General features: G+C 42.5%; 1 protein-coding gene across 1 annotated transcript in view; it reads right to left on the bottom strand.

The window, feature by feature from the left end:
* Positions 1-23,261, bottom strand: part of TMTC1 (transmembrane O-mannosyltransferase targeting cadherins 1) — a 143,691-nt gene that overhangs the window by 77,209 nt on the left and 43,221 nt on the right. The window contains exons 6-7 of the mRNA XM_065742641.1: positions 9,457-9,538; positions 8,064-8,167 (exon numbers count right to left, since the gene is read on the bottom strand). Coding sequence (XP_065598713.1) covers positions 8,064-8,167; positions 9,457-9,538 — 186 coding nt within the window. The remainder of the gene's footprint in view (positions 1-8,063; positions 8,168-9,456; positions 9,539-23,261) is intronic.

Raw genomic sequence — 23,261 nt, forward strand, 5'->3', positions numbered from 1 at the left:
TGCTGCTTTTACTTATGGATCTCTAAAGCACATGATATTTCTCTGCATCCACTTGTCTTTCTTTTCACAAGGCTAACTAGGGAGAAATCTAAATGCAGGAGAAATGTTTGAAGAACATTCTCTCCAAAGCTGACATTACAAAGGAGATAATTTGCAAATTTTGAAGACTTAAAGATTCATGGGATGTGTTCAGAAGCCAATTACATTTCAGCGGTCTACCTGTGAATGGCAACAAAACTATTTTCTGTTAATTAGTTGACTAAGTGAATTACCTTTTAAATTAACAATCTTCTCCATATTGCTGTTCATGTTTCCTAGCATTCCAGGGGAGAAAAATCCCTGCAATAACATCTCCCTATCTATCGGCTAATCTCAGACAAGACAAAGTATTACCAGTGATGTGATTGGAAGAATCTGCTTCTTAATTGGCAGCCAGTTTTCCCCCAGGCTGGTTAACAGCATTTGCATTACAGCAGAGTCATTTTTTATTTGCAAATTGAACATGGAAATCCAAATTTCAGTTGTCCAACACATCTTTTTCCTTCTCATAATCTCTGGTATATACAGAAAAACACAACTCCTCCTGTAGGTAGCAGGTGTTGTCATGGCAATCCAGTTTGTTTAGTTTAGAAATTTTTTAGTTTACTGTTGCATATTTTATTTAAGATAAATACAGAATGACTTGTATCTAGAACCTGTAGCAGAAAACAACCATCTCAACTGATTGCTTTTGCTGAAAAAATGAAATAAAGAGTGCTACTTAAAGCCATAAACAATATAACATAAAAATACTTGAGTCTGTTACCCTTTGCTGTAACAGAGACTAGCGAGCTTGGAAATACTCTAGTTTCAGCTCTGTCGAACTGTGTAACTAGTTAAAGGCATGCACCCAAAAAAAAGAGAGATGTATAGAAATTTAAGGAGCTTCATTTGCTATTTGATTTTTGAGCATTTTAAGCGTTTTTTTCTCAGTTTGCATGGACTTATCTATGGATTTCCTTGCACATCTGTGCTACATGAGTGATTACAAGATGCAGACCATTCCCTGACAAGGCTGCATGAAAAAGCAAGAGGTCAGTCACACTGTTTGCTCTATACCCATGCAGTGGTGCAACCTACCACCTTGCCAATTCTGGGTCAACCCATCATGTTCCTGATGAATAACAGGAGCCCACCTTAATAGGCCCAGAAGGATATGCACCCACAAATGGAAGTTTTTACTGCACTGGTAATTTCAGCAAGGCAAAGGCAAGAAAAAAAATATTCTCTCAGTTGGGAATGAGAGGGACCTATCTAGAAAACAGATGAAGAAGTGTACTAAAATGGTATTTGGGAAAATGAGGAGTTGTATGAAGAAGGGAGGATCTCAAACAGGAGCAGGAAGAAGACTCCTGTCCTTTCAGGAATCCCTGATGTTAAATTAATGGTATTCCTCTAAAGAAGGCCCGTACATTGCCAGGTGCTCAGGGAGGTCTCAGCTCAAGTAAGGTTGAGAAGAATGCCTTTATTAGGGAAAAGAGCTTCTCACTTGCATTAACAGCTGAACTGACTTCAGCTCCAGGCTCTCTTCATTCTCTACAAAGCCCTAAAGCCAAATGTACTTGATGAGCCACTTCACATTAATGTCCTCCTAGGACACATGGCTGCAATTATAACCAGGTGGTATCATTTCAGAGTATTGTCTTAAAATGGCATGCATTTGCACTTCCCCTAGGGAGCTGCCAGTCCAATCACACTTTCCCACGAGTTTACTTTCCTGATCTGTACATTGTCAACCTAAACATTTTCTTTTCATAGCCTTAGAAGAAAAATATCACACTGTTTCTATCCAGCATATCCTGTGACAATGGAGTAAGACTACACAGCAACAGACAGACTAATTCCAATCTGACATCCAAATCCAAGCATCAAATAGAGTCCCTGCTAACTGGGAAAACTGCCCATACATTCCCCTTCATCAAAACCCTCACATCTAGGGGAAAAGAGCTGCCAGTCAGGGGAGGATTGGGACAGAAAAATACTGACAGACTGCTGCAGCCTGATGAAGAACAAGGTAACTTCTCTGGAATGTGGTGTGGTAGGGGGGGGCAGGGGCACATGGGGAAGGCAGATTATATTGTTCCCAAAAGCTTCACTGCCTGAAGAGCTACGATCCAGTGAACAGCTGTATCACAGTTGTTTCAGCTCTTTGGCTGTATTTGAAAAACATTAAATTCATCAGAAGGAAAGGCTGTCAAAGAGCATGCACATATCCCATAGAACTTGAGCCTGCCGTCAGAGTACTGGAAAACCTGGGAAAGATACCATGATCTCACTCAATTTTTCCTCTCCAAGAACAGAATGTGTTTCTCCTAGAGGAGCTAATGGCCTCTGCTTCAGCTGCACTCCCTCCTCTCCAAACACTGGCTTCCAATAGGGAGGAAACTGTGGTGGAACCAGTGCATCGAGGGGCACCATGGCACCCTGAGATCCCTCTCCAGCTGACTTCCAGAGCAGCGCTATCTACACCTGGGTTTGTTCATTAAACTAAGAAAACTAAAAGAGATGGTGAAATCTTTCACTTGACTCTGGGAAAGCAGGTTCCTCTGGGAATATAATGCTACTATTGGTTGGCCTTCATTTGTAATGTCATCTTCTAGATAGATGTCTTCCAGCTATAGATGTCCCTGCTCAATGCAGGGGAGTTGGACTAAATGCCCTTTAAGGATCCCTTGGAATTCAAACGATTCTGTTGTTCAATTCTATGATTCTCTTTTTGGTTTAGATGCAAAGCCCTGAATTCTGGGTGCCCATCGATATTGCACATATTGTGCTGAAGATATTAAGTACCTTTGGGCACACAGAAGAAAGCCCTGTCAAAACAGGCAGAGCTTTTCTACTCAGGAAGCATGTGAAAGCCTGGCTAATTAAAGGCTGATACATTGCAGGGGTCCATTTTAATGCCAGCTCCTAGCCTGAGGTTAGTGCAAATCGCATACCAGAGGAGTTGTTACACTTTATTGCCGCTGTGGCTGGCACAGGGACCTACATCCCTAGCACAGGTCTGCAGCATGCCTCTCTGTAGTTGATTCCTGCAGATGTTACAGCTGGGATGATTACACTCCTTGCTCAGAAAACAGTCACAGTCCTATATGTACAGGCATATGTGCCAGTTTTTATGCATTTCTTCAGCTTTCTATGGGACTGAATTCTCATCTATCTGTTTGAAATACCAAATAAATGCATACAGCCAGCTTACACAGAGAACAGTTCAACCACAGGACAATGCTCTCTCAAGGCAGAAATGCATTAACTATTTAATGCAACAACATAAACAAGCCTACTGTATGACTACAGCAGCCAAGGAACATCACAAGGCAAATGCCAGAAGTTGTTAATATAACTTGACTCCCAGAGATACACTTTGAAAGAAACACATTTTCTTACTCTGAAATTACTGTCAGGTTTTAGTATTTCACACACCTTAAGACATGCCGTACACTGGACTTTTTTCCTTGTCTTACCATGGTGTTAGTAATACAATCTGTTTATTCAGAGGCCTCCTACTTCTTTCCCCCTCAAGAATGGCAGAATAAAGAAATGTGCTAAATGTCTGAAGCATGACAGCTCACCACTCAGCACCCTGCTAACACTCTAACTGCACTTAAGTACATTACACAAAGCTGGGTAGCTCTTCAAGCCTTTCTAATTGCATTCTTCCTCAACTTTCATCTAATTCAAGCAAGAATGGTGGAAAAGATGTATGGGATTGTTTTCTATATTCAACAGCTTTCCCACAGCAGATTCTGGGATGGCAAGTCACGGTGACTGAAAACCTGTGTTCTTTAGATTAGGTCACTTGAGATGCTACTCCCTTTCTGCAGCAAACAACAGATTGTGTGGACAGGCTCTAATGGCAGCACTTAGGAGTAGCAGGATTCCTAACACCTTCATTTCTGCTTCAGCTGAGTAAGGGAGTGATGGACAGATTTCTTCTTTTCCTATCACTTTTTGCCAAGCAACATACTGGAGGACAGAGAATGCAGCTTTCATTTATCTCACTATTTGTCAGTATTAGAAAATCCAGTACCTTACAGTGATGGAAGCATTCATATTTTAACTTTCAAAGCACTTATTTGAATCCCCATTGATATGTAATTGTAATGATGGTAATCCAGTGGACATATTGAACAGATTTATTTTTTTTTTAAGATTGAAAAACTGTCACTATTTCACGATGTTTCTTCTTCCAATAGTTAAATCAGCTCTCTGTCCACATTGTTCAAGGTTGGAGACAGGTTGCCCAGAATGTATGGTCATTTTCTAGGGTCAACCTGGACTGCAACAAAGGTCTGCCCAAAACAGGATTCTCTCACCAGTAGTGACCAAGAATTAACACCCAGCAAAACATATACAAAAAGCACAAGGAGATACTTCTTCCCAATTTCTAGCCACTATGAAGTCTCCAGGTTAGACAGGGTTTCTGAATGTTTAATAGCTTGGTTATCTGATTTGTTTGTGGTTGTATTTTTGTTTTTCCTTATGACTTGGTGAATGTCTCTTTGAGCTCCCATAAGCATCCAACACACATACCACATTCCATAGAAAGAGTTCCCCAACTCAATTACCTGCTGCAAATAACCACCTTGACTTGTTTTGAACCTGTTCTCCTCTCCTCTTTGTTTCATATGCCAAATTTTCTTCACTCTCCCCTACTCTATACAATCATAATATTTTTTTGAGTTGGAAAAGACCTTAAAGGCCATCTAGTCCAATCCCCTTGCAATGAACAGGGACACCCACAGCTAGATCAGGTTGCTCAGAAACCTGTACAGCCTGACCTCCAGTGTGTCCAGAAACGGGGCATCCACCACTTCTCTGGGCAACCTGCTCCAGTGCCTCACCATACTTATTGTAAAAACTTATTCCCTATATCCAGTCTAAATCTCCCCTCTTTTAGCTTGAAACTATTTTCCCTTGTCCTATCACCCTGCTAAGAGTCTGTCCCCTTCCTTCTTACATCCCCGCTTTAGATACTGAAAGGCTGCTCACAGGTCTCCCCAGAGCCTTTTCTTCTCCAGGCTGAGCAGCCCCAGTTCTTTCAGCCTGTCCACACAGGGGAGGTGTTCCATCTCTGCGATCATTTCTGTGTCCCTCCTCTGGATGCACTCCAACAGGTCCGCCTCTCTGCTGTACTGAGGACTCCCCATCTGGGTGAAGTACTCCAGGTGAGGTCTGACCAGCACAGAGAAGAAGGGCAGGATCATCTCTCTTACCCTGCTGGCCCTTCTCTGTATACAGACCGGGATACGGTTGCCCTTTCTCACACCCTCAGTCATGTAATTTATGTTACGAGCAATTGTAAGGGCTGGCAAAATCTGACCTCATTAGCCAATGCTTTTTCAAACCCAACCATAGTTTATGCTCACCCCTAATCTCTGCCACCCTCCAATAACCCTTGGCAGCCTTGGGGCAAACCCACCTGTACAGCCCAACGGCTGACACAGAAACCTCGCAAGAGTTAACAATACTCCTTTGGGTTCATTTTATGTCAGGCAAAACCCCAACTCCAGATCTAATTTCATGCATTTCACGCATTTCACAATGACTGGCATATATTTCTAAACTATTGCTTATTTTTTTCCCCTTTTTTAATCCATTTGTGGATATCAGCCTTCCTCCTAGCTCCACAGATTTGGCAAAGTCTTAAAATAACTTTCAACCCTGCTGAATACCATAACATTTACCCTGGCAAGGCATGCACAGTAACCACATTTCCAGCTGATAGCAAATAAGACTTCTGCTTTCAAATAGAAACTCCCATTTGTGCCCTGTGTGATTTTCACAGCTACAATACCTGCTGCCTGAGCACTCTCTCTTACTTCAGCAACATCTCAGGCATTAGTAGCCACCCTAGGACCACCACCCAACACTGGCCTCACTTTTGGTTTCAGAGGGTTTGTCCCTTTTGGAAATTAAGCAATGCTTTCAGACTCCAGTGGTGGGTGGACTTGAAGGGATTTGCTCTCATGCTATAGCCCCACTATTATATTCCACCCAGCCCCATAGGTACTGCAGGTCTTGACACCACAAGTAACTCTTCTACATCCACTGATTTACATTCACTGCTGTGAGCTAATGACTGCCTTCAAAACTTCACTAAAGCTTCTCACACCAACTTCTCATAGCCTGCTGCTGCAGGTGTCCATAATGGAAAAAGTCTCCAATGTGACAGCACACCCACCAGCTGGGCAGGTGACCATGCATACCAGCCCCTACCTGGATCCCGAGTACACACCCTGACTGCTCTTGCAAGCCCCAAACTTTCCACCTGCTTTGCAAAAATTTGCTATCCTTGCTGTCCAGAAACATAACCTATGGTACCATCCAGACTTCAGGGGTTGGTGCTATTTCAGCGGAGAAAATTAGAAAGCCACAGAACAGCTACCAGCTGGGTTTGCTGAAGGAATGAGTTTTCTGCACAGAAAACACAGGCCTGTGGGTAAACTGGCTAAAATGAGAGTTAGGATCAATCTCAGCAGATGTGGAAGACACAGGCAAAGTTTTAGAAACTCTGCAGAGAAACAGTAATAGTTTTGCCTTGACAGGCCTTCTGTTGTGGCATTTTATGATGTGTGGAGCAGACAGGTGTTGCTGTACTGCAGGTAAGGCCAGGGAGGAGATCAGCCAGTAGCCCTCTCGTAGTCCTTCAAGAGGCTGCCAAAAAAATCCACAGGTGGCAAAAATAGGCACAGTTTTATACCCCAAACAAGCTTAACTTTGGGATTTAAAAACCTTCCCCTGACATTATGAGATGAAAAGAGACAAACACATAAAAGACATCTGCAGCACAAAATAAGTAATTGGCATCAGCCCAGGACCACTTATGACACGATGACCCCCACCTTAGCAGAAACATATCAAAAAAGGACAGCAGCAAATCCTTCACGCTGTGCTGCACAGTCTGGTATTCATGACCCTGCCAGAAATGCTGCGAACAGATCAGAGCTTTCCAAATCAGACAACGTGCTTCCTGGAAGCACTTTTAGCCTTGATGGTAATAGGAGCTGTTGTCACATTATCATAAAGGTCTCCCAAATGAGATCCAGCCTGACTCTGCAGCAGATGTTGAATAAGAATTTCTTGATTTTAACTTGTGTCTCAGCTGAAATTCTGCTGCTGGAATTAAGAGCCATTGAGGTCAGAAAACGACACAGGAGGACCACTCTCATTTCATTTGAGACATCAGGAACTTCCTGCAGAAGCCTCCAAAGCATCTTTCCCCAGTTTAGTAGCAAACCAGAACAATCAGTTCTGTGTGTGGCCCTGTCTAAAGAGTAAGTCAACTTCCTACCACCTTCTTGGAACACTGATCTGGCTAGGTCTACACTGCAGCTGCCACTGCTCTGATGGTCACATCCAACAGAGCCAAAGGGATGCTGCACCTTAACCGAACCATATGCCAGGTCCCAGGCAAGGAAAAGGTAATTTTTGCCATGTTTAAATATTTATGTATCCTTTGAAAAACAGAAAGGTTATAAAATAACAATAGTCTGTTAATACTACTTTTAATACCCACAGCAGCCCATCCTGTGCTCAAGCTAGAAGCATGCATTAGTAGGTCAGTACTCTGTGCCAGTAGATTCTTGACTTCCACCTTCACAGTTCTGATTAGCCACCCATACTTCATGAACAGGCACAGTCATCTCCTTCCATACAAACTTCAGCTGAACCAAAAACCAAGTCCTTGCATCCCATACCTAGGGAGCAGCCAGTTCTAGTGCTGAAACCTCAGTCACTGGGCTTCTGAGTCCCATGCTCAGACACTTAAACCACATGCTTTGGGCTTGGAGTAAAAATAAGCCCACAGTCTTCAGTAATTCTACAGGAACTAGATTCTACAGGAACTAGAGCATGTTTGGGGGCTCTGATTGTTTTCTATTTCAGATAGAGGAATAAGGAGAAATAATTAAGACAACAAAGCAAGTCTTCTCATTTACCATCTGTAAAATATTTTAGTGCAAGGAAAAAATAATGTCATGACTACAGTTTTGCAAACTTTTGTTTGATTAATGGTGTTGTACCTTGTCAGCAAATAGGGTGAGAATGAAGCAGGATTGTCCTGTTCTGAAAACATTGGCATGGATCCTCCCATTATCCAGAGACGGAAATACAAAATGAGAATCACCTTCAAAGAAGAACATCTATGTTAGTAACGTTCTGCTAAGAACAACTAAGGCCTCTGCCAAATATTTGTTTTGATAGTTCTCTTGGCTCTGTGCTGTGCTCAGAAGACAGTCAGCTCAACTGTTTAGGCAAAATTCTATTTTGTCATCCTGTGCAGATGGCAAAATTCAGCTCACAGTTGTCGATTTTGTGAGCATGCGAGGTTGCTAGGCAGGGGAAGAGCTGTCCAGGGCCTGCATGACTGAGGGGCAAGATGTTTCTGTCTAGGTCAGTCAAGCTCACTCTGGCTTCCCAGGCCAATGCATCCCCAGACCTGTTGCCCTAAACTTCCAGCCCAGCAGCCAACACCTCTCTGCACACCGCAGGCTGCTGCAATGCAGAGCCCAACAGCACAAAAAACTTGCAGAGTAAGGGAAGAACTCTAATCTTCTGGGCATCAGCTAGAGGGCTATGAATATGCATATGTCAAATGTGGCAACTCTCAGCACATTGCCTGGTCCTCCCAACCCCTGCTCACATGCACATTACTCGGAGGAACCAGCTTAGAGCAGCTACCCACAAAAAAGGCAGAATTTCAAAGGACAAATCCATCACCCTGTTGTGGCTCAGTCTCAGTAGAGGTTAGCCACCAGAGGAAAATACAGGGTTCATATCTTAAAAGCTATTATTATTCACTCGTGCTGGCACCGGTCTAAGGACAACCTCCATCTATTTTCCTCATGCTGTGTAATCCTAATCTCTGGAAGGCCTTTTGTGGTTTGGCATTTCACCACCTTTCTGGGAAACACTTGTCACTGCAGGACAGGCAGGGGGATATGGCTCCTTGAGAAGCACAAGGAATTGCACGCCCAGTGGACCCACATGGTGGTGGTGGTGGGTTTCTCCCCAGCAACATGTCAAGTGCTGCTTGGAGCATACCAAGCACAATGTATTTGCAGGTGGAGCTGTTCTGGCAACTGACCAAGCCCTGCTTTGAAACTAATGGCATACCATAAAAGTCCACTCAAGCCAGCAGCACCAATCCCCCCGGTATTTAGGGCAGGAAAGGCTTACAGATGATTACACGTTGTAATGGCAACCAACCACTATAAATTAAAATAAAATTTGAATTCAAAACTTAACTATAGTTTAGTTTGTGCCCAGCTGAAGTTTTCTAAACCATTTTCCAATATGAAAGTTGCTTAAAATCTACCATCTCAGAAAGCTTTCTGACTCTTTTGGGATACTACCACACAATGCTCATTCTCATCACGTACACAGAAATACATGGTCAAGTCCATTCATACTTACATAGCTTATTACCAGAGCAGCTCTCTTCAAAAAAGGTCTTGCAGTGTACAAGAAATTCTCATTGTTATTTGCAGTCAGGTAGCTGAAATATAGGAAAACAAATATATGTTTTTAATAGTAACTTATTTTTCAAACTGGAAGAAAGTTATGCACTAATTTAATCACCCTCAAGTGCCTTGCTGTAACGATGAGACTCCTTCTATTCTTCAAAGCCTAGGTTAGAATTACACTTGTAAAATAGAGATTACTTGAAGTAATACAGGCTGTAAGACATCATAGTTCCCCCCACAAAATCTGTGGAGTTTTTTTTGCTCTTAGTCTTGTTTTCTGTTTGCTTGTTTTTAAATCATCTGTTAACTCCTTAATCCTCAGAAAAACCCATGTGTCACACCGTGACTGCCGTGGTCAGCCTCCCAAAGGAACGTATCAACACTGCAATTCAATTTCAGGCTACGATTAAAATGTAAAACCTCCTTGCTCCTAGCTCTCTACTCAGTCTCTAGAGATGGGAAAAACTGTCCAGTATAACTGAACTTATTCTAAGTTTCTGTATTTTAAGTGTATTCTGCACACTTGTTTCATTACTGACAAGTCTACTGACAAGGTGTTATGATAATTAACTGCACAGAGACAAACACACAGGTGGTTTATCATCCTAGGAGTGCACATGAAAACCTTTCCGCTTCTCAATGAATAAAATTAAACTGTACCTGGAGCCTAAGCTACATATTTACTTTAGTGTAGGGTAGAAGCACTTGTCCAATTCCAGGGAGCCTTCTTAATGTAACAAATGGTGCCACCCCTAGGACATTAATTCAAGGAGAATTCCATTTCTACAGAACCTGATAGAGTTTTTGTCATTGTAATAAAGCACTGAGAAACAGAAAGAAATACAGAAGAGATAAGAATATTTTAAGCAGAGAGGAACTAGAAAACTATTGGAAACCTGACAGATAATTTTAAGAAGTTATAAATAAGAAGTAAACAAAATAAATTCCGAGCCAAAACATTTTCGGGTTCTTCTGTGTAACAAATCAGTACCAGGATGCTCTATTCAAATGATTTACAGAAATTACAGAATGAATCAACACCTGCACACAAGTTAGTTTTCCAAGCATGACAGCATCATACATTTTTCCCGCGAACATCTACCACATAAACTGCATCTTATTTCCTTCCCAAATTCCTCAGCACAATTTATCATCTGACTGCTTCCACCCTTCAAGTCTCAGAGGAAAAAACAAACAAAAACAAAACAAAACAAAAACAAGATTGCAGCATTTCCTAATGCTGCCAGGAGTCTTTAATATCTGGCTTTTTGTTTGAATTTTCTATAGTAGGAAGCTTGCAATCCTGGTCACCATGGAAAGATGGAGAAAAAATTGCACTGCAGGCAAAAGCAACAGCAGCAAAGCCAGCAAGAAACAGTAAGCATTTAACATCCAGAAGGACATCTGGGTGCCCTCTAGAAAATAACCACACTTCAGAAAACTTTCCCTAAGCATTACACCTAAAACAAGTAACCAAACCATACACTGTAAAGATAGTCAAATGACTTTGCATCTTCGGTGTCTACTTAGAAACATTGACATTTAAGCACAGAATCTGACTTAAATGTCAGATGAGTCTTCAAGGGCTGAACTCTGTGAAGTGCAAAGTTTTTTGAGCTCCCACTGATTTTAATCAGGCTCCAGTAAGTACAAGTGAAATTAAACTAAGTCTCCCACTTTCCCTCTCTGTGAAAGGTCAGGTTAGCCTTCAAGTGTTCACCATGGCCCTGCTCCAAAACCCACCACAGCCAAAGGGAATGGTTCTCAGTGACTTTAATAGCATTTGGATCAACCCCTGGTCTTTTGTTCCCCATTGGAACTCTTCATGAAGTGTAAACCCCTTGTGATTTGCAGCAAGAACAGAAGTGTTAGGTTGCATTTTGTTTATATTCTTTTATAGGTGGAGGGAGGTGAGCCTCTATTAATCACACGGCCTGACTGTTTTCATTATGAAGAACCTGTTTTCACTTGCTTGAAGTTTTAACTAGCTGTAACACTTTGGGGCAGAGATTTTCCATTACAAATATTTGCTTTAGGTGGAATTATTCTGGAAAAAGAGCAGCCAGAACAGTTCAACTTCTTTTTTCTGAAATTTCAGTTAGAGACAGAGGAGCACTTTCATCGGTGTTAAGAAGTTTGCCAGGTTTGTCCTCAAGAAACCGTATCACCTCACACCAGTGATCTGAAACCGGTGGAGCTGCCATCACCTGTGGGCCGTGTGCTCACCTCCCACATCCAGGCAAGCTGCAGGGAGCATGCAGACCCCACTACTTTGCATATGCTGGGCAGGGATCTGATATGTAAGGTAACATTTCCCAGTTCACTCTTTCAACCTTGGCAGTACACAGTGCAGCAATGCTCAACTCCTGGTTTTCACAGAATCACAAAATCATTTGAGGAAGGGACCACTAATGGCCATGTAATCCAACTCCCCTGCAATGAATAGGACGCCCACAGCTAGATCAAGCTGCTCAAAGCTACGTCCAGCCTGACCTTTTTGTCTGCCTGTTAATAAAATGATGTCTGAAACCTGCACCTTCCTTGCAGCAAGTATAACACTATGCAAGCTACTGAACAGTTTCAAGAAATGAGTTTATCCACAAGTCAAAGTTAATCTGAAGTGCTGCATGGAATTACTGGGAGATCCTGTGGTAGCTTTGGCTACGGCAGAACAGGCCTTTTGAAAGCATTTCAGAAAATCCTCAGTCCCCTCAACAATTGTGTTTGTGGAACAGTAACATCACCATATAAGAAGAAACCTTCATATAGACACTAACTGCAGATCACCAAGGTGCGCTGAAGAACCAAAGAAATGCAGGCAGCAGAATGAAAGTAAAGGAGAAGCAGGAATGGGTAAAGCAAGAGAGTTCAGAGAGCCTGAACTTCTTCATGCATCCTTCAGATGTTTTTACTGCTTTGGTTATAAAACGTTTCTTTCCATGACAGTTCAACCAAGAAGCAAAACGTTCATTTTCAGAAAGCTGCCATCCTGAAGCATACCTGGAAACCATGAAAGACATCGCTCAGAGTTTGGTATCCAAGCTGTCTGTCCATTAAATCAATTTGCACAAGTGGCATAAACATACGGGTTCCCTCAATGAATCATTTTACAGGACCTATGAGGCTTTCCAGAGCACCTTATCCAATCTTCAGGTTGGATGTTCGGAAAAATTTATTCTCCAAAAGAATGGTGATGATGCATTGGCCCAGGCTGCCTGTAGAGGTGGTGGAGTCACCATCCCTGGAGGTGCCCAAGAAACATGTGGATGTGGCACTGAGGGACATGGTCAGTGGACATGGTGGGGATGGATTGGTGGTTGGACTAGATTATTTTAAAGGTCTTTTCCAACCTGTGATTATGGAGTCTACTTTTTGGTTAGGGAAAGTTCACTGGGAAAACAATCTCATGTCTGCCATGAGTGAAGAACAATACACATTCATGCACTGAAGTCAAATGAACTGCAAATGGCACCTGGAACTTTACTAAATGTCAGTTACACAGAGCATGTGTAACACCAGCACGTGAAATCTAGATGTGTTTGCAAACTGCAAATCATACTAAACTTTGCTCAGGCAGCCTTAGGATCAGCCTAGGCTCTTGATTTGATTTTGAAGTAGGACAATCAAAGAAATCACTATTAGAAAAGTTTAACTGTTTTATACCTGTTTACAATAGCTACCTTGCATTAAGTCATTTACAGGTCAGATTTCTGTGCATTTGCACACCACAAAAAGCTGCCAAATGTTCCACTGTTAATGGGAGCCACTCCCTATCACCTGCTCCACCCAACAATGGTAATGTGGCTCCTAGTGCCAAAACACACACACACACATTCCCACACGAGAGCAGGCATGGGACATAATCAGGAAAATTGTAAGGACAGTAGCCCCATACAGCAAAATACTACCTCCAGAACATAAAACAAGGCAAATATTTCAAGATGTGCATCTTGCAGACATTCATGATGAAAACATGAAGTTACAGCAGGAAATCCATACCACCAGGTTTGCTGAATGGTATGAAACAAGCATGCTTGGACAGAGGTTCTACCTCTGCTTTGTGCCAGCTTTCCCACAAAGCAGAACAGCATGTAATTGGCTACTCGCTATCTTTTAAAAGCCTTTCAGGAAGGCTCCCTAAAGCAACCAGAATCACAACAAACAATAAATCCAAAAAGCACTTAATAACACAGGAACCTCTTTTGCACAGTTAGAACAGAGGCCAAGACAGCTCTCTGGCAGCTCTGGCTTCCTGAAAAGCACAGCTCATCCTGAAACCAATTACATCATCAGAGCACTCGGAGAGCTCATAATTGAAGACAGCAGAGTAGGTGGCCTAGTAAAACTCAATACTGTGCAGTTTACAGGAATGTAAACTTTGCTGGGACCAGATGGACCTCGTGTTAATCAAAACAAACTTTGCTAAGAAGCAGACAGCTTTTTAATTTGCCTTTACTGTTGAAGGCACCCAGAGTTTACAGACAAGAGTGGGACAGCTTCTCAGCTACAGCTCATTGCCATGACACAGAGCTTTCACAAATTGCTATCAGCAACATATTTATCCCACACTGTAGCTGACTCAGTTTCAGTGTAAAACGTGAGCTCACTCTTGTGCTCTCTTTGAAAGCTTTCTCAAGGGATAGAAGCAAACAATTGGACATACGATGGATGCTCTTCATCAGGGGTATCTAGAAGACCAAGATAATGACACAGCAGAGTAGGGTATGGTATTCTGAGAGCTTGTTTTGGGGAGGGCCCTCAGCTGAAGGAAACTGCTGCTCCCACTTACATTCTTTTCAGGAAGCAGATCCAACTCACAGCAACCAAAAGCATTTTGAACCAACACTTTGGGAACCTTTGTGTTAGGGAAAACGTTAGAAGGATAAGTATAAAAGTAAGGATGTTAACTTCATCCTAATTATTGATGATAAGCACAAGATGGCTCTAATCAAGGCATTTTTCAACTCAGGAGGGGTTGCTTTAAGTGAATGCCAAAGCTTTAGATCATTTGTAGATGCACATCTAGGCAATTAGACAGACTCCCCTTCAGACATGGCATAATTTTTACAGGATGCAGATTCTGTCTACCTTTACCATTTCTACTTAGAGATGACTTCACTCCAATCTGCCCTGCCAGCCACGTCTTATGTTACAGAAGGAGCTTTTCAGCTTAGCTTAGCCTATATTTCTCCTGAAGGAGAAACATCAAGGGGCGAGTGCACGTGATAGTCCAGTCGCAAAACAGGAGTGCAAACCTGTTATGGAATATAAAACACACACACACAAAAAAAAAAAAAAAAAAAGAGAAAACAATCTGTTTCAAACATGTCTGGATTTCTTACTTCCTTAAAATACCTGTCAATGCAGGAAAATAAAATATCAGTCACAGTTACAACTTTTGCAAGTGAAAAGAAAGAAAAGCACTCCTGCTTCCCTTTTTATGAGAAGTCTCAATATTCCCTGCGGCATATGTGCAATATCCCTGCTCCTTATCTCCCTGGAGAGCCTTAAACCCCAGCCTCCACTACCCACACAGACCTAGATGCATAAACACACACAAACAGAAGCACTTCTACAGGCTTCAAATGCCATGGAGAGATTTTATGAAAGTCGTAACTGTTTTAACTCATTTGCACTGATAATGGAATATATGCTTCAAACTCATGCTCTGAAAACTTATTTGGAGTTCCTGCCCTTTATTTGATCTCCAAGGCAAAACACAGCAGGGCAAAACAGCATTGGCATAGTAAGCTGAGAAGGTGGCCCCACTTGTGGCCTTTTTCTGTTCTGCAAATGTACTTCCTCCTTTTTTGTGTGAAAGTGGAGGGAAAAAAACTAGAAGAGGGAAAGGGAGAGGAAAAGGCACAGTAATGGTATAAGGAGAGGGAAAAAAAAAAAAGCGAAGGAAAATTGCAAAACAACCTTAACTGATCAAAGATGTAACCAAGATGAAAAGCGGCTTCCACTCATACCAGACATTCCACTGACACGACAAGGAGACATGGCGGAGCAGAACTACTGTGAAAAGGACCTCACCAAAGCACAACTGCCTTCCACCAGATCTCAGGGAACCAAAGCACAGGGCTTACAGCTTTCATTGATTTCAGCCATTGATTTTCAGTGATTAAAAATCACTCACAGAATCTCACACACAAAGCCTCAAAATCCCCCAGTAGAGGCCACATCCCCCATCCCAGGCCAGCTAGGGGCCAGTATAGAGATATCTTGTGTAACTGCATTAGAAGTAGCACTGACAGCAGTATCTAGGCTTTAGCTGCTCCATGTGTTCAGCTACAAACCCCTATTTTTCTTCTGCTTGTTCTTTTGACAAGCTTTATTCATTCAGGCTGAAAGTTTTCCATTTCAGGCGTTTGAGTCAAGCTGAATTTATTTTCTTCCCTGAAGGTCTCAGGTAAAACAGACCATTTCTGAAAGAGCAATTAGAGAGAAAAATCATTGCTTTGCCCATATCGACAAATCATGCAACCATTTTGTTGAGAAAACTTCTGTGGCTGTGTACTTTGGAGCAGGGACTTGTCAGTTAGCAAAGAGGGACTGCAGAGATGTGCCTGCTGTTGCTTTCAACTACAACTCACTCTGCTTCTGGGAACATGACAAGCCACTAGGGGAAAAAAAAATCTCTATCTGCATTGCTGAGGAGGGATAGAGATTTGTATTAATTCTCCAGGTTCTTTAGCCCTAGGAGGCTCAGAAGAGACTACATCACTTTCTATAACAACTGGAAAGGAGGCTGTATCAAGGTGAGGGTCAGTCTGTTCTCCCTGGTAACAGGGATAGGATGAGAGGCAATGGCGTTAAGTTGTACCAGGGGAGGTTCGGTTTGGATGTTAGGAAACATTTCTTTTCTCAAAAGAGTAATGATGCATTGGAACAGGCTGCTTAGGGAGGTGGTAGATTCACCACCGGTGAAAGTGTTCAAGAACTGTGTAGATATGGCACTCATGGACATGGTTAGTACGTATGGCGGGGATGGGTTGATGGTGGACTAGATGATCTTAGAGATCTTTTCCAAACTTAATGGTTCTATGATTTTAACACCATTCAGCAGGAGCAGCATTACTCTCCTTGTAATTGCTCCTGCAAAGCAATTGATATTCGAGCACCTCTCTGGCAATGCTTGTACCCATCCTGGAGGAGACAACCTACTTGGACACAGAGAACTGAACATATGTTGATAAGTAAAAGGCTGTATTTGAGTATTAAAAAGAAGAGAGGAAATAAAGAAGAAAGAGGAAAGCAGACATGAGGATGAAAGAGTACGGTAGGAAGAAGACAGCCTGAAGAAAAGAAGGGTCTGGAGAGACCTGAGAGAGGCCTTTCAGTAACTAAGGGGAGTCTATAACAAAAGGAGACAGGCTGGACAGGGCTCTGAGAACCCTGGTCTAGCTGCAGGTGTCCCTGTTCACTGCAAGGGGGTTGGACTAGATGGTCTTTAAGGGTCCCTTCCTACTCAGATGACCCCACAATTCTGTGAGGAGCCAGAACTGAAAAGAAAGGAAGAAAAGGAGATACAGGAGGACGTTCAAACCTCTGCCGCTCTCAGAGACCCAGTGGCAGTATCCAGGGAATTTGCTGCCACTCAATCTGTCGTGCCCCCAGTGAGTACTGAGGAGCTGAGCCATGACACGAGCAGCGGGAGCAGCCTGCCTCCCCAGTGCAGCACTTCCTGAAGGAAGCAGCTGTGCTTTCAGCTAACCAACCTAGTGTGAGCAGATGGCCTGAAAACACAGAGGACAGCCAGGACTCCTGCAGAATAACTGCTGCCTCTGTGTCTCTGCAGAGAGCTGGCAGCTCATGAATGCAGGCTGCCCCAAAACACAGCACAGCCCAAGAGCCAGGCTCATGGGATTGGTAAAGGGGCTGCGTGCAGACCCACTGTGTGACAGGAGCCTGTGGGCTGTGAGGTAGCTAAAACAGGCCCCCTAATCACAAAAAAATGGCTTCAGTGTGAAAAGGGAGGAGGTTATCCTCCAGTCATGCATGAGGCTCCATTACTGAGATTGGAAATTATGGAGGTGTCCCCAGGAAGCAAGTGCCCTAGTAAACATTTACAAACAAACCATAAAAGATGTGGAGGCCTGCTGCATTGCTTTGATGCTCTCCATAAAGCATTTCATGTCAATAAACACAAACTTTGGTCCAAGTAGTCTGCCGAGCTATAGAAGGAACCCTGGTGGCTTGAAACTGTGTGTATGCAATTAGGGAACTAAGGCTCATGCTTCTTGCTGCTGTCTTTGTCTAGGATCCCAGTAAGTAAACCTAATAAAAAAATAAGAGCAAAAGACTTCAACAGAGCAGAAGAGGAGGAACAAATCCCTTCCACCAGTAAAACACAGTAGAGAAAGGGCACATAAATCAATGTCTGTCAGAGGAAAGATGCGGGAAATTGTATATACTACTGCTAACTACAGCAAGCTATCCCAGCTTCAAATGGAAGTGCCAGAAAAGATCAAGAGAGGAAGGAAAAAATGTTTAAAAAATCAGAAGACACCATGCAGGCAGCCAGCCCCACAACATGGAGCGTCAGTGAGCAGCCAAAGGCAGGGATGGATGTTTGCCAGGAACTGCAAGGAGCTCCCCCTGAGAAGATGCCCAGAACCTCCTCATCTGCTCATCAGCCCTAAACACAGTGACACGCAATGATCATAAGCACAAGGGTAGGTAAAGTTCAGCTGCTCCCAAGCCTCAGAGCTCCCGAGGAAGCTCTTTAAGGAGGGTCAGTAACACACTGGTACAGCTGAAGAGTTTGATTTGAACAAGGAGGGGAAGACAGAAAAGTTTTACAGGGAGCCTCAACCCTCTCAGTCAGGGTGAATACTTCATTTATTTATTTTTAATAAACCCTAAATACACTCACTGAAATTAGTTATATTTTTCAAATTATCTTTTGGATTCAGCACAAAAAGGAATTTTCTGCACTGCTTTGAGAAGCAAATAATGTTTTAGTTGTGAACATTTCTGGTAAATCAAGTGAGCCTGTAAGTGAAAGCTTTTGCTTCAGAATAAGACTTAGGCAGAATCTGAAAAGAAATATGTGGAGACAATAACCTGACCCCAACATCCAAATTTAGCCTGAAAAGAATGGTTTTCTTTCAGAATCTATTTGTTTGGAGATTTCTTTAACACTTCCACAATTTACTTGCAATCCAAAAATCTCCCATCAAATTCAATTTAAATGCACATTTTTCATTTAGTTGGAAAAGGGAGGGGAAGGGAGGGTACCACATATCTGCAGTTGAGTCCTTCATACTAAGATAAAATGAAAAAAGGAGCAGTTATCACACTACTGTGGTCATGCAGAAACTGTGGATCTTCTAGGTCAGTAAACCACTAAGTGTTCTGAAAAGTCCCATCAGCCTGAATGTCCGATAATCAATTAATGGAAATCTGCTTATACGTGGTATTAGATGAAGACCAATAAAGCCTGCATAGATTTCCCTGAAGATTCTCTGTCAATTACAAGAGATTACAATTCTAAGCTAATCATTTACACTGAGAATCATTGGCACTCCCAGATGCCAATGATAGAATGGAAAGGGGCGGCCCGTGCTTAGATCCAGACCTTCATCACCCGGGGTGGAGGCACTAAATTCAGCTGTATTATCTGCATGCAGAAGCTTTGCACGTTTCCCACAAACTTTTCCTTCAACCTGTGTAAAACCCGTGTACCAGCTACTTGTAAAACAGTTCTCTGGATGTCAGCGATGAATACTTCAGGAAGAGGGTATTTCCTTTCCAGAAAATTCCTAATCTGACATTTTGATCTAGCGTGTCCCTTTGCTTCTGTCAGATTAAATAAAGTAATCCACGAGTATGTCATAGCCATCTCTAAATACAAAATAAATGGTAAAAAAAAAAAAAAAAGCCAACTTCCTTGCTCTTCTCTTGTTAGGAAACCGTCTGTTATTTTTAACAGCCTCAAGAATAGCTTGTTCTTTTTAAATATGAATGACACAAGTCTGTTAGCAATATAGAGAAGAAGAAAAATAACATTCTTCAGAAATGGTATCCTTTCAATGAAACTTTTTGATGTTCGCAATCAAATTCAACTCAATGCCAAAGTTATACAGCAACACAGAAAGAATCTGAAAGAAAACAATTCAAAAATTGGCAGCAAATGACTGTTTTTGTCAGAAGCCCTGTAAGTAAATTTTGCCTGAGCTATTACTGTTGGCATGAAATACCAAACAATGTACTTCCAGCAACTTTCATCTCTGCTGCTTTTCCACTCAATCTATCTACACACAAATCCTTAAATTCTTCAAATTAAAAATGGACCCACTCTTTCATCGCAGACACTCATGGCTCTGTTCTGATATGGTTCACTTGTAAAAAGTAAAAATTAAACTCCGCAATAGCTAGTAAAGATTAGTGCCTTGCTTTAAATGGATTTCCTTTGCAAAGCTATTCTTTTATCTCATCTAAGCAGATAATAAATGGTAAAAGCCAAAAGCACATCAATAAAAGAATAATTCTGGAACTTGGCAGAATTAGAAAAAAAATAATTATATTTTATCCTATTCTGACCACGACTCAGTCTCATCTACTGCCAGAAAAATAAGACCACAAATATCCTGGCCGTCTGTAAGTCACTAAGATAATCCCTTCGAACTACCTTGGAAACTTCGAAAAGTAAGTAACAGTGAGAAAGCTACACCATTTCGTAGTCTCCTACCACCACAGAAGTGGGCTTTAATTCTGATATTTAAAAACTTGGCAAACACAGATGATCCTGAAGAGTTGCTCACAAGAAAGCTTATGGGATGTTGCACTTAGCCAAAAATATGAGAAACTTCTGCCTTGGGGAGTCTGCAACAGCCTGTAATGCATATCCAGCCACATCAAACTTTCATAGGATGAGACTGGAGCTGACACTCAGTAATGCTCAGCTGTGTATTTATACGGATGACCAAACATACCCATGTAATTGATGGCTTCTCCTTCCCAGAAACTTAAGCAGAGTAGGCATGTTGCTTGTTTGGCTTGAGGCAAATGCATGAAAATGCATCACAAAATTTGCTCGTGGCCTCTGATGTTGCCAGTGTCCAGGTCACTCAGGTAGGCCACAGCCAAGATCACTTTAACCAGAACATCTCATAACAAATATCCTGTCATAGCCCCCCAGTGCAACACATCTTCACCCTGCCAAAAGGTTGCCCACTTTGGCATCACAGCCACCCCAAAAAGTCAATCAGAAGGAGAGAGCAATGCTTGCCCCTACAAGCCATGACGTTGACAGTCTTCTCAAGGGCCAGGACCTGGCTGGGGAGCTCCTGCAGGTGGTTCAGCCACGCAGAGGGACTGACTGGGCCCAAGGACTGAGGGCAACCACTGACAGGATGAGGGTGCAGCAGACAGGCCCCTGGTGGAGGAAATAAGACTGGCACAAGCAAAGATAAGGAACCTCACCGTCATGAGAGAAGTGTTAGGTGCCTCAGAATACTCTCATGATCTGTGATTGTCCAGACAGACAGCAGTGGCAGGATCTCAAAAAATGGTGCTGATGTCCAGACAACACAGAAGTTGGAGGAGAACCCTGGTCACGGTGCTTGACCAAAGCAGATACTCAGTCAGTAAAAGCCAAGGCAGGCTGTGGTGTAGGTGCTGCTACCAAGTCAGCTTGCTGTTCAGCCAGGTCTTTGCCCTTAAGTGGAACAGGAATGGAGGTTTTGGACAAGAGGCCAGCAGGAAGGGCATAGAGTGCAGAAGCAGGAGAGTGATTGGAGTCCTGTCTTAGCAGCCGCCAGTTGCTCTACGGACAACTGCTGCTCACAAGCAAGGATACAGCCAGAAAGTCCTCAAAAACTGTAAGAAGAGTCACCATGGAAAAATAGAGGCACATCCTCTACTCTTCAGTTCTGCATCAGCCCTGCTGCAGCTGAAACAGCAGAAGTGGAACTCCCACATTCACTGGTAAAGAACTCCCAGGATGAGTAATTATGTAACAAAGCTGATAACAGTCATTCCTACATAGATCCGCTCGCAAGAAACACATTTTCTTTAACTGATTCTTTTTCTCCTCCTGTTACTCTTTAATATTTGCAGTGCATATGTTTGTTCCTATTATTAAGCACAATAAATAGGTCCTCGCTGAATAATTAAGAAAGAAGTATCAGCAAGCGTAGGTAATCTTGCCAGCCACAACTGAAGACAGAAAGCTGCCATTATTTCTGTATTTGACTTATTGATTAAACGTAACATCCATAAAGCAGCAATCAGAATTGCTATTCCACAACCATTCCCAGAGAAACAAAGACTTGTTCCAAGTGCCAATCACATACACTCTTGTGGTTAAAATGCAATTAAACGAGTAAAGCATCCAATATACCCACAAGCTAAACAAAAACAAATCACAGAAACCTGAACTGTGGAGCAAAAACAAAGGCAATACTTTAAAGCATAATTCAAAAGGAAAAATGTCAAGACAGGCTGTTGTCTATAAGCTATTGTAAAAGCTTTCGAATTACATCTGTTATCAACACATAGGAAAAGGGGTCTTTTCACAAAAAATGTCACAGTAGGAAAAGTCTCATGAAATAGTAATGCTTTACTTATTCCAAAATACTATCTTTCCTTTTTTTTTTTTTCCTTCTTACATTTCCTCGTTTACTTTTGAGGTTCTTTTAACCAGTAAAGCGTATGAAAGAAAAACATTCTTAAATTACCTATGCAAAACTCTTGCCCTCAGACTCAGAGGAAAGAAGGCTATTCTGAGAAGATTAACAACAGCAAACAAATCTACTGGTTTAGCAGCCTCACTTTGATCACCAGAGAGCAATATCCTCACCTAAGGCCACTGGGCTCTCAGAGAATAGCCAGAGGCAGAAGAAAGCCAGGCCAGGGGGACACCATTCTCCCTGAGAGGCCACATAGCCCAAGGATACCAATGATGAGCCCAATGTGTTGCCACTCCCATCAGGAAAGGGGCCAGGCATCCTGCAGGAGGACAGCTATGTCTTTTTACTAAGCACATAAGCTTTCACACAAAACTAATTTGTCAATACCAGCTTGTTAAGAAACAACAGTTGCTATGGAATTTGGCCAACACACAAACCTCCTGTGTTGGCCAGTGTAGGAGGTGCACACACCGCAGGCACCAGCCCTGCTTCAGGGTTTGTCCTGATGAGTGCCAGTGTGCTCAGGGTAGGGCTCTTTTATGCAGGACTGCCTGAGGAGCAGAGGTAGCAAGGTAGAGTTCACCTATGTGGCTGCTGTCTGTCAAAGCCTCCTCTTGAGAGCAGAATCTCGTCCAAGTGCAAGTATTTGAGAAAAACTATTTCATCTGCTTCAGCTTTGTTTCCTTGAATTGATAGCTCAGGGCTAGCATGCAGGAAAGAGGAAAGGGCACTTTCGACCAGGGCCACGAAGGAAAGAATTTTACAAGATGGATGGAGTAAACCAAGGTGAAGTGTTGATGAACATTGAGTGCTTCAGGCAACTTAATAAAACTGGTGTTATAAAATCGCTACAAATCATCTGCATGAGCTTAAAGTCTTGACCAAATCACGCACACTGCATTACTCCATAGGCTGCTTGGTATAAAGAATACCTCAGGTATAAAGAAAAGCTCTGCCAGCTTCACTGGTACCTATGACAGAGCAATTACCCACTTCTCCCCTATTTTTTTTTGTTGCTTTTAACCTCTAACAGGCTTGTTTCAATGCCTTGATCAGTTCCAGAAGTCTGTTTCTTTGCAAACAGGCACCTGACAGCATGCCACAGCAGTCGTCTCCG

This window comes from Cyrtonyx montezumae, unplaced genomic scaffold, assembly GCF_038088225.1.
Source record: "Cyrtonyx montezumae isolate F1298 unplaced genomic scaffold, pur_monq_1.0 scaffold_3, whole genome shotgun sequence".
Taxonomy (NCBI): domain Eukaryota; kingdom Metazoa; phylum Chordata; class Aves; order Galliformes; family Odontophoridae; genus Cyrtonyx; species Cyrtonyx montezumae.